Genomic DNA, 15,887 nt, shown 5'->3' with positions numbered 1-15,887 from the left:
AATGCAGACAAATCTTTCACACTAATATGCAAACAAATAATAACAGAGAAACCAGAAAAAAGGGAGTTTTTATTGTATAATTTTTAGCCTATTAGAAGACTAATCCCCTGTTCCTGTAAATCTTCCCTAGCAGCTGGAATTTAAATCATCAAGGAATATAAAAAATAAATTAGCTCGGTACCCATCATTCTTTGCCTCCTAACACCAGTTGTGTAAGGGAACCTCCCATGGCTAAAAAAGGCAATGCAGAATGGAGTAAGTATTAACAGTTCTAATAATAAAACTGAGTAATAATGGATAAGGTTACCTTGAAGCAAATATTTCATTATTTTGATTTACACATTGGACAGCAGTAGTTACAGAGGGCTAGTTGCAAGAGCTTGAACTGCGATAGACTAATTGTGCTTTTTAGTGTCCTTTCCTGCTTTGCTGTCCCTTGTTGCTGGATTCCTTCAGATATGAATGATTCTAAAACTGGGAACATGGAAACACATTGTGAGACACTTCTATTTTAGATTGAAGTTGATATCCTTAATGCCAGCAACAAGTCTCCAGTTGTGAAAGCTCTTGCTGGTGGGGAAAGGACTCTGCGAAAGGCACAGAAGATCTCAACAGTACCACAATTTGTTAGGTGTGAGAATCATCCCCTACTTTCTTAATATTGTTAGGGTTCTGAGAAACCAAATTCATCATACTTGAAGACGTTACTTGAATTTCTGGGAAAGTGGAAATAAGGATCTTGGCCAATATGACTGAAATCACAACTGAAGGTATTGTGAAGAGTTGCAGAAGTGTCTGTGTTATTTGTGTATTGTCTGTGTAAAAATAAAATGTTTAATTTAAAAGCCCCAAGATATTAATTAATTAATTAATTATGTTTTGTCTTGGAAAAAATAGATTTTCCCAGTTACTGTGTGGCTTGTAAGTGGCTGCATCAGTCAGCAGCAGAGTTAGATTACCATAGCTTTCCATAAATAACACAGATTGTGCAGACTGAGAAATTACATGGGGGAGTTTATTGCTGGTGCTGTTGGGGGGATGGGCAAATTAACTTCAATTTCATGGATTTCAAATTCATTTGGGGATTATGGTAAAGCAGCATTGTTGAAATTGTACATGGATGACGGCATTAATCAGATTACTGATATTCAGTCCATGAAATTGTGTGTCTGTTTAATATACAAAAGTAGAAATAAAGTGATTGATATGAATTAAAGGAAAAGACAGCATAATCTTGGATGTTTTGACTAAAATCAATGTATCATGTTTTGCTTAATAGATATTTTATACTCTATTATTTGTAAAGGCCATTTGTATACTCCACATACATTGCGTTGCTTTTTCATCATTTAATAAAACTGGTGTCATTGTACAAGTGAATTAATAGTAGTGTAACCAGTGTAGTGAAGTGGTTTTGTCAGTTATTTTTGCAATGTTCAATTTGAATCTCACAATCTGTAGGCAAATATAAAAGTGATAAATTTCTCAGTCTCACAGATTGAAGTTTACTAATCTCTGTCAAAACTAAAAAAAGTCTGAGAGTTTGATCTTTTTATTTGTCTGTTAAAGTGCAATATCTCCCTGATTGAACTGATATAATCTACACTCATGAAAGGATAAGTATTGGCTAGAATTTTGGGGAGAGTACTCTTGCTCTTCTTTGAATAGTCTCATGACATCTTTCACATCTGCCTACATGTGCAGACTTAGCCTTGATTTAAATGTTCATTTGAAAGTTGCACTTCTGACAATGCTGAGCTCTCTCACTAATGCATTGGACTGTCAGCCTTACAAGATGTTCAAATGTCTGACATTGGATTCAAATGCAGTGCTTTTGTTCAAAGTTAAGAATACTGCCCTCTTGAGCTACAGCCGAGGTGTGATATTCCTTGAAATAAAATGAAATATTGGACTATAGTTTTCTTGGATTGACTTTTTTTTTGATAGAAACACCTCTTATTAGTTTTGTAGTGAGGACAATAATGGTGATTGGTATTCAACCACCCCAGAACAGGGAAACCAAGTTAATAGATTAGATTACTTACAGTGTGGAAACAGGCTCTTCGGCCCAACAAGTCCACACTGACCTGCTGAAGCAAATGGCCCGTCGAAACACTATGGTCAATTCACCTAACCTGCACATTCTTTTTTGGACTGTGGGAGGAAACCGGAGCACCCGGAGGAAACCCACGCAGAATGTGCAAATTCCACACAGTCAATCTCTGGCACTGTGAAGCAACAGTGCTAACCACTGTGCTACCGTGCCACCCATAGAAATAGCAGTGGTGGGATTTGTTGCTGTATTTAAACTGTAGCAGATGATTAAAACACAAAGTTTGAAGTACACTGTAGGAAGTGAACATTGCTAGAGATACCAAGATTTTTGATGCAGTTATAATATTTAATTGCTGAAATAATGTCTAAAGAAGATGGCTTTCTCAGGATTGAGAAGAAGCCCCATAAGATGTTTGCAGAAATTTTGTGAAAGGAAGTAATATTAAGTTAGCACAACCTCCACCATTGTCCAAGTGTATCACAAAGATGTTAATGGGGTTGACCAAGGTATTTAAAGGTGCCATATAAATACACCTTATAACAGTGAGCTCTCTGGGGAGTGAGGAGCGGCAGAGTTATTTGACACCTAATATGTCTACCCTACGCTTGGCCTACTAAAACAAAGTTTTTGGCTAACTTTTACATTGTTGAGATAAGGCCCAAATATATTTGAGCATGCGTGTTTCAATGAGACATAAAATGATGGGGGTGGCATGGTGGCTCAGTGGTTAGCACTGCTGCCTCACAGCCCCAGGGACCCAGATTTGATTCCCACCTCGAGTGACTATCTGTGTGGAGTTTGCACATTCTCCCTGTGTCTGCGTGGGTTTCCTCTGCTTGCTATGGTTTCTACCCACAATCCAAAGATGTGCAGGTCAGGTGAATTGGCCGTGCTAATTTGTATAGCTGGGGAAAGAACAGAAGCTTTTAACTTTGAATTTCTCAACACTATGTAGGATAAATGTAAGGGAATGAGTCTGGGTGGGTTACTCTTTGGAGGATCAGTGTGGACTTGTTGGGCCAAAGGGCCTGTTTCCATAATGTAGATAATCTAATTTAATCTAATCTTAATTAGATGATTTAAGGATTCCATCGAACATAAAAACATTGTTTCCAGGACAGTCATTAACCTCATACTCTTTGAAGATCTCTTCTCTGATGCCTCCCACTCGTAGTCCTCCAAACCTAAGTATCCAGGTTTCACCTTCTTCTCAAAATCCACAAGCTGAACTTTCCTGATATACCAATTGTTTCACCCCATTTCTGCCTCATTGAATTAATTTCTTCCTGATGTTACTCTATGTTTCTCCCACCTGCATCTGTGACTCTTCTGCAACACAGATAATTTCAATGTTTTGCAGTTACCTGGCCTGAGTTGCCTCACTTCTCCATACATGTCTGATCTGTTTACAGGTGAGGCAGTGATTTAGGTGTACTTTCCAATTTAGTATATTTGCCGCTCATTTTGTAACCTGTTCTACAACGGATAGACAAGGATCATGATTCTGAGGAATACCTGTACTCAGTCTACAAACATGATAAAACCTTCTAGCTGTTTATCATTTTTTCTCCACCTATTCTCATGCGATGTTGCTGTCTTCAGCCCTAAGTAATGTTTCAGTGAAGCTCAATGCAAACTCGAGTCCCAGCACCTCATTTTATGATCAGTATTTTACAACTATCTGGACTGAACGTTGAGCTCAACAACTTCAGAAATAAACTGTGACCCCTATCTTATTCTGTTCCTTTTCACCACATGGCAGTTTGAATTTTGCTTCTCATATTTCTCCTTTAGATTGTTCATCATTCTGGCACTTGTGTACACTCTGGACTAATGTTTTGTCACTTTCGTACAAACATTACTTCCTTTGCCTTTTGTTCCCTGACATCTTAGTTATTTAATCTTTTTTTCCTTCTGCCCTACCTCCAACCTTCCCTTCTGTTCTTCAATCTCTCCTTTCAATGGCATTTAACCTATCACATTTTTAACATCTTAGTTCTAAAGGAGTCATATTCAACTTGAAATGTTGATTCTGTTTCTCTCTAAATGCTGCATGATGTGTTATTTCCAAGACTTTCCATTTTTAATTTTCATTTCTAGCATCTGCAGCATTTGGTTTTATTTATATGGCCAAAATATTTTTTTTGCCATGAATTTTAAAAAAAGATGGCTTGTTTGGTTGCAAGTTAATGGATTTCTTGCTCCTTCCTTTGCAGTGTCCTCTAACTATGGTGATGGATAGGCACCTGTCTTTTCCAATGAGCATCACCTTCATTTTCAGGAAGCAGTAATATTTTCTGCTAAGCAACATTACACTGCGTACAACACTTCATAATTCTGGGCTCTAGACTGGACTGTAATGTGTCAGATTTGATCAAGCTCCTAAACTGAGACTTTAAAATGGCACTTAATAACTTATCACACTTGAACTTTCCTGGACTTCATTGTGTGTTATTTGGTCCTCTTCTACGTCTATAGATAGTCCCTGGTGTAATAAACCAGCTCTATAACAGGGATTTATAATGATTTTAACTATCTTTTAAATGGTTTTGAACCATCAAACCTTGGACAAAAACACATAATAAAGTGTTTTGGGTAACAGACATTATTATGCAGCGAAGGTGATGTCATAACACACCAGCTTGATATAGTGTGGAGCCCTTTCCTTCTATTAAAACAAAGTGGCTGTTGTTATGAGACTCTCAAATCCAAAGGTTTTCTGGCAGCTGTGACCACTGTGTGAACTCTGCCTGTCTACAGAAATAGATTGACTCATTTTGCAGAATCTACTGAATTACAGGAGCTACCTGAAGACATTATCAATGACTTTCTTTTGCAATACTAAATGCTAACTGGAAAATAGGGTAGTTTGGAGCAATCCAGAGTTAAATTTCAAGGTATTGGTCACTTGCATTGCTGAAAATAATTTTCAACTTCTTTTTGAAGTGGGTTATAGCTCTTTGAACAAGGGCTGACACAACTCTTTGATACTTCTGGGGGGAAGGGTAGCCGATAGAAGAACTGATGGATCAGGAAATTTCGGCAAAACCTCTGGGTCTTCCTAACCTTCGGAATAGGCTATCAGCTTGTTTGAAACAAACTCATCACTCAAAAATCATTACCTTAACGTCCTTTTAATAACAGAATATGGGGATTACCATTGGGAAACAGATTCCATTGATTCATAATGTCAAAAGTTCTGATACTAATTGTTGGGAATTTCTTATAAAGCTGTAATAGTTCCAGCCATATGACTTCTTCAGTGTATCATCTGTGTCACTGATGCCGTCTTGTGCAGCTACCCCCAGTCATTGTTCATATGGTTGCATTAGAATGTTTTTAGGGGAAATTACAAGGAAAACATTCACATACACATCTGCCTGAATTTACCATTAGACATGGAAGGTTCAAAGTAGATGGGCAGCATTTTGGGTAGCTGTTTAAGATTCACAGTTTGTTGCACTGAAATTTTGATCGAAGTCACATTGGCCCTGTGTAACTCCTCTTAATTCATAAATTCTCCTAAAAAATATACACTTCTTTAAAGAAATTTTAGATTCTCCTACTGTGTTTTTTTTATGACAAATTCAGCAAATTTGCAAAGTGGTTTCTACTTTTCAATTGTAATGAAATTCCATTAATGATTGGAGTCCAAGTCCTTGCTGACAGAATTTTGTTATCGATTTATTATAAACTTATTTGGAATTCATTGAATTATTTAAAGATGGAAAGATTGAAACTGAAGTCATGCGTCAATCATGATTGCTAATTATTTTAAAACAAATGATAAGACACTGCTCTGAACAACCTTTGACCAGTTTTTGAATGTGCTTTATTGCTTATATACCAGTCTGAGAAAACGTTTGTCATCACTTACAGTTGCTTATGTGATTTCCCCCCACTTCTGCTAACCTCCAGTATAAAGATAGCATATGCTTGCATTTCATTGGAAAAGCATGAAAATTATTGTAGTTTGCTGATCCAGTGTTCTTTAACATTGCATTGTGCTATCATCAGGAAGTGAGTTTTAGTGATGTCGTGCAGGATTGCTAATTATATGTTAAATATGTAGAAAGCAAAGACAATTTTGCCAAGATTTGTTGATTTGATTCAGCTATTGTTGACTGCTTCCTATTTATAATGAGGTAGAACAGGCGGACTGAGTCACAGATCAATTTCATATCTTGTCATATTTAAAGCTCTGCCCAAGATCACTAAATTTACCTTTATGAGATTTTATCTAAAGAATATTTTATAGTGGATTTATTACCTATTTTCAATAATTTTCTTAGGCTATAAATCCAAAATTCTGTTTATGCAATGTGGATCTTATGAATGCATACAAAGTGTGCAAAAATTCAAACATATTTGTTTATACAATGGAAAATTTATAAGACATTCAAAACAATGAGAACATAAGAAATAATAGGTGGAGCAGGCTATTCAACCCCTTGAGCTTGCTCCACCATTTTATAAGACCATGGCTGATCGGCTTCAGGCCTCAACTCCTCATTTGTGCAAGCCTCTCAAAGTCCTCAACTCCTCAATACTCCAAAAATCTAACATCTCTTTAAATATTTCCAACAATCTAGTCTTTGCAACTCTCAGGTGTAGAGAATTCTTGACATCAGTATTACTGAGGGAAAAAAAATCCATCTGAGTTTTAAATGAATGTCCTATTGTTGTGTAAATATGTAGCCTAGTTCAAGATTATCCCACTTATGGAAATATCTTCTCAACATCTACCCTGTCAAGCCTCTTTAGAATTTTGTATATTTCAAAGATCACCCCTTATTCTACAAAACTTTAATGCTAGATTAACATCTTCATCCCAGAAAAGAACCGAGTGATTTTTTTTTTATCTGCCTCCAATGGTAATATAGTCTTTCTTAACAATGTCTGTACTGCATATTCTAGGTCTGGCCTCATGCTGTGTAGTTGTAACAAGACTTTTCTGTTTTAAACTCTTACCCTTGATAAATAAAGGTGAAAATTGAAAATAAGATGAAAAATCAATTTGCTTTCTTATCTGTTCAACCTGCATGCTAACATTTTGTGTTTCATGCACAAGATCCCTTTGTGTTTCACATTTTTGGAGTCTCTCTTCATTTCAATAATAGTCTTTCATTCTTCCTACCAAAGTGTATGTTATTTCAATTTCCTACACTGAACTCCAACTACCAAGTTTTTTTGCCCACTCACTCAACCTGTCCATACATCCTTGCAGATTTATTATATCCTAATCACAACATGTAAACACACATATTTTTGTAAGAAACAATTTGGATGTATTATACTGTGCCCTCACATCTAAGTAATTAATAGTGAGGCAAGTTGTACACAACCTTAATTAGACTCTTGAAGTACTGCATTCATTTTCAGGTACCACAATTTTGGAAGGATATCCCAATCTAGGGAGGGGAAGATCTATCAGAAAATACAAAAGCTTATCGGGTTAAATAAGGAAGTCAGGTTACATGCACCTGATGTATTTTATATTAGATTACTTACAGTGTGAAACAGGCCCTTCGGCCCAACAAGTCCACACGGACCCTCCGAAGAGCAACCCACCCAGACACGTTCCCCTACATTTACCCCTTCACCTAACACTACGGGCAATTTAGCTTGGCCAATTCACCTAACCTGCACATGTTTGGACTATGGGAGGAAGCCAGAGCACCCGGAGGAAACCCACGCAGACACAGGGAGAATGTGCAAACTCCACACAGACAGTTGCCTGAGGCGGGAGTTGAAATGGTTTAGCAGTAATCTAGCCAATCTGTCAAAAATGATCAAATGATTTGATAGAACAGGAAAATTAGAGATGAAAACAGAAAATGGTAGTGAAATGGAGAAGGTCTGGTAGCATCTGAGAGGAGAGAAACAGAGAGGTATCTGAGCCCAAAGACCCTTTTTTGAATAGAAGAAGTGCCTGAAGAAGAGCCTTTGGACTTGAAACATTCCCTTTAAGAATAATTCCTTTAAAAGTTATTTGCAACTTGTGTAAGAGGAAAGTCAGCCAAAGATTGAAGTGACTGTTCAAGAAAAGTAGTGCTTCTATTTGAAGAACTTAAAAGTGTATTGTGTGGGGCTTTCGTTTTGTGCATTGGAGAAATAGAATAGAATAAAATAGAATAGCCTTTATTGTCACATATACATGAATGTAGTGAAAAGTTTATACATCGCCAATTACCAGCGCTGACTTAGATACAAAAGTACCCAGGCACAGCTTCTTTTGTTACAAGATTTGTTACAGAAATAAAATGTCCAGCATTACTGAAAAGAGTTCAGAACAGCAAATATGTGGCATGTGATTTTTAAAAAACTTTACCATTTAATTTAGCATTGGTATGTGATTTTTAAAGAACTTTAGCGTTCATAATGTCCTTATCTCTGAAACCCTTTAAGATACGTACGCATACCCTGTCCAACGGGACATGGACATGGACATGGATCTATCCTCAGAAGAGAAGCAGGCAAATGGGAATTATCACAACATCCACAACCCGCTATCTGGACTTGTTGATGTCACTTTTAACCAGGCACACAAGCAGGCTCATGAGAAGGTCCCCCAACCGTTACCTGCTGTAATCTCCAGCATTTTTTGTTTTCAGTACCGATTCCAGCATCTGTAGTAATTTGTTCCTACACCCCTTCCACATTAGGTGTGAAATCTAACTTTTGTTTCTGACCCCTCAGAAGGAGCCTTGCTTTTTGTAAACCCAAGCACTGAATCACCCAGCTAAACAACTAAACAATATTATTGCAGAAATTATACAGTACAGAAGGGGCCATTCAGCCCATCTTGTCCACGCTCACCCATAGCTATCCAGATGCCCATTCTAATCCCATCTTCTTGCATATGGCATTTATGCATATGGCCCATAGCTGGCAGCTTATAGCAGTTAAGGTGTAGATCTAAGTACTTTATAAAAAAAGAGTACCTTCTTTCTCTCTATCACCAACTCAGATAGTGGACACCCACCACCCTCTGTGTGGATACATTTTTCCTCACACTCCTCCCAGTTTTTGAACTCTCTGCCAAGGAAAACAAATTCCTCTTGTCCAGTCTATTTCTACTCCTCAGAATTTTATATACCACAACCATGTTGGTCATCAGTCTTCACTGTTCTGAGGAGGACAACTTCAACCTCTTCAATCTCCCCTCATAGCTACAATCCTTCAGCACTGGCAACACACTGATTAGTCTTCTCTGCACTCTCCCAAGAGCAATTACATCCTTCCTATAATGTGGTGACCAGAACTGCACACAATACCCCAGTTGTGGCTTCACCAGTGTCTTATAAAGTTGTAATGTATACCTCTGCCAATACCTGTACTTCTACCATGAGGGACCTGTGCGCTTGCATACCAAGATCTCTCATTTCAGATACCTCATCTGGTACATTGATTTATTTGTGTATTCCCTTTTACCGTTTGACCTTCCTAAATGCATTATCTCACACGTTTAAGAGTTGAATATCATCTACTGTTTTCTTGCCTAGTCCTCCAACCCATCTAAATAATTTTGGAGCTTACAACTATCTCTGTACTATCGACCACACAGCCAATATTGTAGCAACCATAAATTTCCCAACTGTGCCTCCCATGTTCAAGTCCACATCATTAATGTATTGAACAAATAATACAGGTCTCAACAACAAGCCCTGGAGAATACCAGTTGAATCAGATTTGTTGCCTATTATTAAGCTAACTTTAACTTCAATTAGATACATTGTCCTAGATCTCATGGGCTTTCACATTTTTGTCCAGTCTGTCATGTGGGACCTTGTCAAAAGCCTTACTAAAATTCATGTAGACAACACCCATTGTACTTCCCTCATCAATCCTCCCTGTAACTTACTCAAAGAATTCAATCAAATGTGATCATTCTCTTCTTTAGCTAGATGTAATTGAAACTTGAATTTCTAAACCTTTTGTATCATAATCACTGATTATGATTTGACCTGCATGTCTTCTGCTAATAAATGCTGATGGCAACATCTGACATGGCATTTTGAGCTTATGACTCAGATTGGAAGGGCCATGAAGTTATTCCAGTCAGTTCATGCTCTGGTTATTTTAATTACTATTTCCCTTCTTCAAATATAACATAATCCCATTTCCTAAATATATGTAATAGTATACTTAAAGAATAATTAAAAACAAATCAATGTCAGGGTAATTTCAATGTGTATCACCTTTCAAAATAAAATATGAAATTTGTTGGAAACTCTTAAGTTTGTAAAGTGAACTTGCTTGGTATTGTACTATATATATCTGACACTGCAGCAGTCAGTGAAAGTCAGCTAAGACAGTAATTAAACTCCACTGGGTGACTTACCTCTCAATACATTGCCTAGGTCTACTATCGAAACCACTCATCTAAACTCAGAAGGTGCCCCTTTATATGTGCAGATTGTAGTTCATATATGAAAGAAAGCTTCAATTTCAAATATTGTCAGCACTCCCTAAAAGACCAGCGAGGCAGCCTTTATGTGGAGCCGGAGAAAATGAAGGAGATACTAAACGAGTATTTTGCATGAACATTTACTGTGGAAAAGGATATGGAAGATATAGACTGTAGGGAAACAGATGGTGACACCTTGCAAAATGCCCAGATTACAGAGGAGGAAGTGCTGAGTGTCTTGACACACATAAAGGTGGATAAATTCCAAGGACCTGATCAGGTTTACCCTAGGATCTGTGGGAAGCTAGAGAGGTCATTCCTGAGCCTCTTGCTGAGATATTTCTATCATCAATAGTCACAGGTGAGGTGGCAGAAGGCTAGAAGTTGGCTAACGTGGTGCCATTGTTTAAGAAGGAGGGTAAGGACAAGCTAGGGAACTATAGATCAGTGAGCCTGACATCGGTGGTGGGCAAGTTGTTGGAGGGAATCCTGAGAGACAGGATGTACATGTATTTGGAAAGGCAACAACTATTTGGGGATAGTCAACATGGCTTTGTGCGTGGGAAATCTTATCTCACAAATTTGATTGAGTTTTTTGAAAAAGTAACAAAGAGGATTGATGAGGGCAGAGCAGTAGATGTGATCTACATGGACTTCAGTAAGGCATTCGACAAGGTTCCCCATGGGGGACTGATAAGCAAGGTTAGATCTCATGGAATACAGGGAGAACTAGCTATTTGGATTCAGAACTGGCTCAAAGGTAGAAGACAGAGGGTGGTGGTGGAGGGTTGTTTTTCAGACTGGAGGCCTGTGACCAGTGGAGTGTCACAAGGATCAGTGCTGGATCCTCTACTTTTTGTCATTTACATAAATGATTTGGATGTGAGCATAAGAGGTATAGTTAGTAAGTTTGCAGATGATACCAAAATTGGAGGTGTAGTGGACAGCGAAGAGGGATACCTCAGATTACAACAGGATCCTGACCAGTTGGGCCAATGGCTGAGAAGTGGCAGATTGAGTTTAATTCAGATAATTGAAGGGCAGCATTTTGAGAAAGCAAATCATAGCAGGACTTATACACTTAATGGTAAGGTCCTAGGGAGTGATGCTGAATAAAGAGACCTTGGAGTGCAGGTTCATAAGTCCTTGAAAGTGGAGGCGCAGGTAGATATGATAGTGAAGAAGGTGTTTGGTATGCTTTCTTTTATTGGTCAGAATATTGAGTACAGGAGTTGGGAGGTCATGTTGCAGCTGTACAGGACATTGGTTAGGCCACTGTTGGAATATGGTGTGCAATTCTGGTCTCCTTCTTATTGGAAAGATGTTGTGAAACTTGAAAGGGTTCAGAAAAGATTTACAAGGATGTTGCCAGGGTTGGAGGATTTGAGCTATAGGGAGAGACTGAACAAGCTGGGTCTGTTTTCCCTGAAGCGTCGGAGGATGAGGGGTGACCTTATAGAGGTTTACAAAATTATGAGGGGCTTGGATTGAGTAAATAGACAAATTCTCTTCCCTGGGTCGGGGAGTCCAGAATTAGAGGGCATAGGTTTAGGGTGAGAAGGGAAACATATAAAAGAGACCTAAGGGGCAACCCTTTCACACATAGGGTAGTACGTGTGAGTTGCCAGAGGAAGTGGTGGAGGCTGGTACAATTGCAACATTTAAGACGCATTTAGATGGGTATATGAATAGAAAGGGTTTGGAGGGATATGGGCCGGGTGCTGGCAGGTGGGACTAGATTGGGTTGGGATATCTGGTTGGTATGGACGGATTGGACTGAAGGGTCTGTTTCCATGCTGCACATCTCTATAACTCTATGATACAATGGGCTCTGACCTAACTATTTTGCAATGTAATGGAATCTATCATTGTCAAGTGCATTTGGTTATATCTCAATAAATAATATAAGAGGTGCTCAGGTACCTGATTAAGGACAGCATTAAGTGCTGATGTCTATATGTATGAAAGTCTTACTTGTGATGTACGGTTGTGATACCTCAGAAGCCACATTTATCTACAGATGCAATCTTAGATGAAGATTTACAAATGGTTGGTTATTTCTGAGTAGCATCAACAATTTATATGTATTTCTAACTAACTGGATATTGTTGAACAAAAAGGTATTTTGTCAAAGCTTTTCATCAGGACAATTCACAAGAAATACCAAATTAAATAGGAAACTATTTGTACTGTATGAGAGGAAAATGCTGATTGATATAATCAACGAGTCTTTGAGATATTTGGCTTACATATCTAGAATTGCATCATCACTGAAATTCATACACCCACATTATTCATTTGTGTGAAAGACTGAACATCTTATTGCCTGGATCAGATTAGTGACAAACATAACTCATGTTGCTTTTAAACACTTGCCATGGAAAATAATGAGTTTCATCAGTTGCTCAAAGATATCTTTAACAGAACTACCAAACAGCTATTTTCATATTAACTGGATAATCAGAACTTTATGTCCAATCATAAACCATCTGACCAATAGGAAATCCAGACATATGTAGAACAGTATGGAGCTATAAATGATATTGGGCCATAAGTATCTCCCTCCATTAGAATGATACATTGGTTATGTAAAGCGTAATAGTAACCATTCCATAAGTATGGGATAAAGCAAGAAACTACCTACATTAAGTAAGGAACCAGAGCCTCCATGTACCAGCACAGCTGAAACAGGGATTGAACCTAAGCTGTTGGCTTTATTCAGTACTCAACTCCAGTCATCTAGCAACTGAGACAATGGACACCATCAACACCCTGCCCACACAGTTGTTTGTACAAATAGTAAAAAGCAAATAAATTCAGTATAGCTTGAAGGTTTGTCAAAGGCTGGATTGGTGTAAATGTCATGACAGGAGACCTGGGAATTGTATACGTTTATGTCAGAAGAGGGTAGAGGAGGCTTAACTCTTGGGAATATATATTGCAGATCCTGTGTAAAAATAAGAGAATGATGGTGAGGGAGAAAAAAAATTAATCATTGCAATAATGTAACAAATGTTCAAAGATGAAAGAATGAAAGAAAATATTACATTTCTGCCCGAGATAATAGGAAAATTATGCTTAGTTTTATTGCAGTAGAGGCATGTTGCAATTTTTAAAATCTCTCATTGAAGATCATGAGAGCTGTACATTTACGTATTGATAGCTATTATTTCATTTACTCAATTTGAAACATTGCAGAATTGCTGCCTCCCAGTGCCATGGACCTGGGTTCGATTCCAGCCTTGGTAACTGTCCGTGTTGGATGTCTTGAAGTGGGTAAAAGTGGACAAATCCCCAGACCTGATCAGGTGTACCAGAGAATTCTGTGGGAAGCTAGAGAAGTGATTGCTGGGCCTCTTGCTGAGATATTTGTATCATCAATAGTCACAGGTGAGGTGCCGGAAGACTGGAGGTTGGCAAATGTGGTGCCACTGTTTAAGAAGGGCAGTAAAGACAAACTAGGGAACTATAGACCAGTGAGCTTGACCTCGGTGGTGGGCAAGTTGTTGGAGGGAATCCTGAGGGACAGGATGTACATGTATTTGGAAAGGCAAGGACTGATTCAGAATAGTCAACATGGCTTGGTGCATGGGAAATCATGTCTCACAAACTTGATTGAATTTTTGAAGACGTAACAAGGAGGATTGACGAGGGAAGAGCAGTAGATGTGATCTATATGGACTTCAGTAAGGCATTCGACAAGGTTCCCCATGGGACACTGGCGAGCAAGGTTAGATCTCATGGAATACAGGGAGAACTAGCCATTTAGATACAGAACTGACTCAAAGGTAGTAAACGGAGGATGGTGTTGGAGGGTTATTTTTCAGACTGGAGGCCTGTGACCAGTGGAGTGCCACAAGGATCGGCGCTGGCCACTCTACTTTTCATCATTTACATAAATGATTTGGATGCGAGCATAAGAAGTACAGTTAATAAGTTTGCAGATGACACCAAAATTGGAAGTGTAGTGGACAGTGAAGAGGGTTACCTCAGATTACAACAGAATCTGGACCAGATGGGCCAATGGGCTGAGAAGTGGCAAATGGAGTTTAATTCAGATAAATGCGAGATGCTGTATTTTGGGAAAGCAAATCATAGCAGGACTTATACGCTTAATGGTAAGGTCCTAGGGAGTGTTGCTGAACAAGAGACCTTGGAATGCAGGTTCATAGGTCCTTGAAAGTGGAGTCGCAGTAGATAGGATAGTGAAGAAGGCGTTTAGTATGCTTTCCTTTATTGGTCAGAGTACTGAGTACAGGAGTTGGGAGGTCATGTTGCGGCTGTACAGGACATTGGTTAGGCCACCGTTGGAATATTGCATGAAATTCTGGTCTCCTTCCTATCGGAAAGATGTTGTGAAACGTGAAAGGGTTCAGAAAAGATTCACAAGAATGTTGCCAGGGTTGGAGGATTTGAGCTGAACAGGCTGGGTCTGTTTTCCCTTGAGAGTCAGAGGCTGAGGGGTGACCTGATAGAGGTTTACAAAATTATAAGGAACATGGATAGGATAAATGGGCAAAGTCTTTTCCCTGGAGTCAGGGAGTCTAGAACTCGAGGGCATAGGTTTAGGGTGAGAAGGGAAAGATATAAAAGAGACCTAAGGGGCAACCTTTTCACTCAGAGGGTGGTACGTGTAAGAAATGAGCTGCCAGAGGAAGTGGTGGAGTCTGGTACAATTGCAACATTTAAGAGGCATTTGGATGGGTATATGAATAGGAAGGGTTTGGAGGGATATGGGCCAGGTGCTTGCAGGTGGGACTAGGGTTGGGATATCTGGTCGGCATGGACGGGTTGGATGGAAGGGTCTGTTTCCATGCTGTACATCTCTATGACTCTATGCAGTAACTGTCATGAGAGGAAAAGGGTTAGGGAACTAATAGGTATTTCTATAACTTTCTCGATTTTGAATTAAAAGCTGAAAATGACTTGTAGTCTTTGGGACAGCTTGTGATAAATAGAAAAGAGGAGACCAACCAAACCCTCTTTGTTTGTGAGGTCAGGCCTGGAGGCTAATTGTATGCTGATTGCTGATTAAAAGGGTTTCAACAAAGACAGCAACCCCGAGAAGAACACTCTGTTTAAACAGATAGCAGAAGTTGGCCATTAATGAGGTTAGTACCTGAGAATTACTTCCAGCAAGTCTTGGCTCTATGACCAAGCAGATGCCAGCAATTGAATGCTAACTGGGGCCTTGGGAGGAGTTGATCAGTCTAATATTACAGAATTATCTATCTAACTAGAATTAAAGATCTTTTTTCTGAAAGCTGGTTCTGGGCTGCTGCTAAGACAACATGAAGATTTGAAAGCTCGCTGCCTGATCTGATACACCAGCTTTCAGAAGGCCAGAGAGTAGAAAGCTGAGTTAGAAGTATTGCTGCCTTTGCCAGTGAACTGAGAATGTGACCCTGATCATTTTTATTT

General features: G+C 38.8%; 1 protein-coding gene across 1 annotated transcript in view; it reads left to right on the top strand.

The window, feature by feature from the left end:
- The first annotated feature begins 353 nt into the window (after positions 1-353).
- Positions 354-15,887, top strand: part of trdn (triadin) — a 426,623-nt gene continuing 411,089 nt past the window's right edge. The window contains exon 1 of the mRNA XM_060854831.1: positions 354-770. Coding sequence (XP_060710814.1) covers positions 749-770 — 22 coding nt within the window. The 5' untranslated portion in view covers positions 354-748. The remainder of the gene's footprint in view (positions 771-15,887) is intronic.

The sequence above is a fragment of the Hemiscyllium ocellatum genome, chromosome 3 (assembly GCF_020745735.1).
Source record: "Hemiscyllium ocellatum isolate sHemOce1 chromosome 3, sHemOce1.pat.X.cur, whole genome shotgun sequence".
Classification (NCBI taxonomy): Eukaryota; Metazoa; Chordata; class Chondrichthyes; order Orectolobiformes; family Hemiscylliidae; genus Hemiscyllium; species Hemiscyllium ocellatum.
This window is presented reverse-complemented; position numbering and strand designations above follow the sequence as displayed.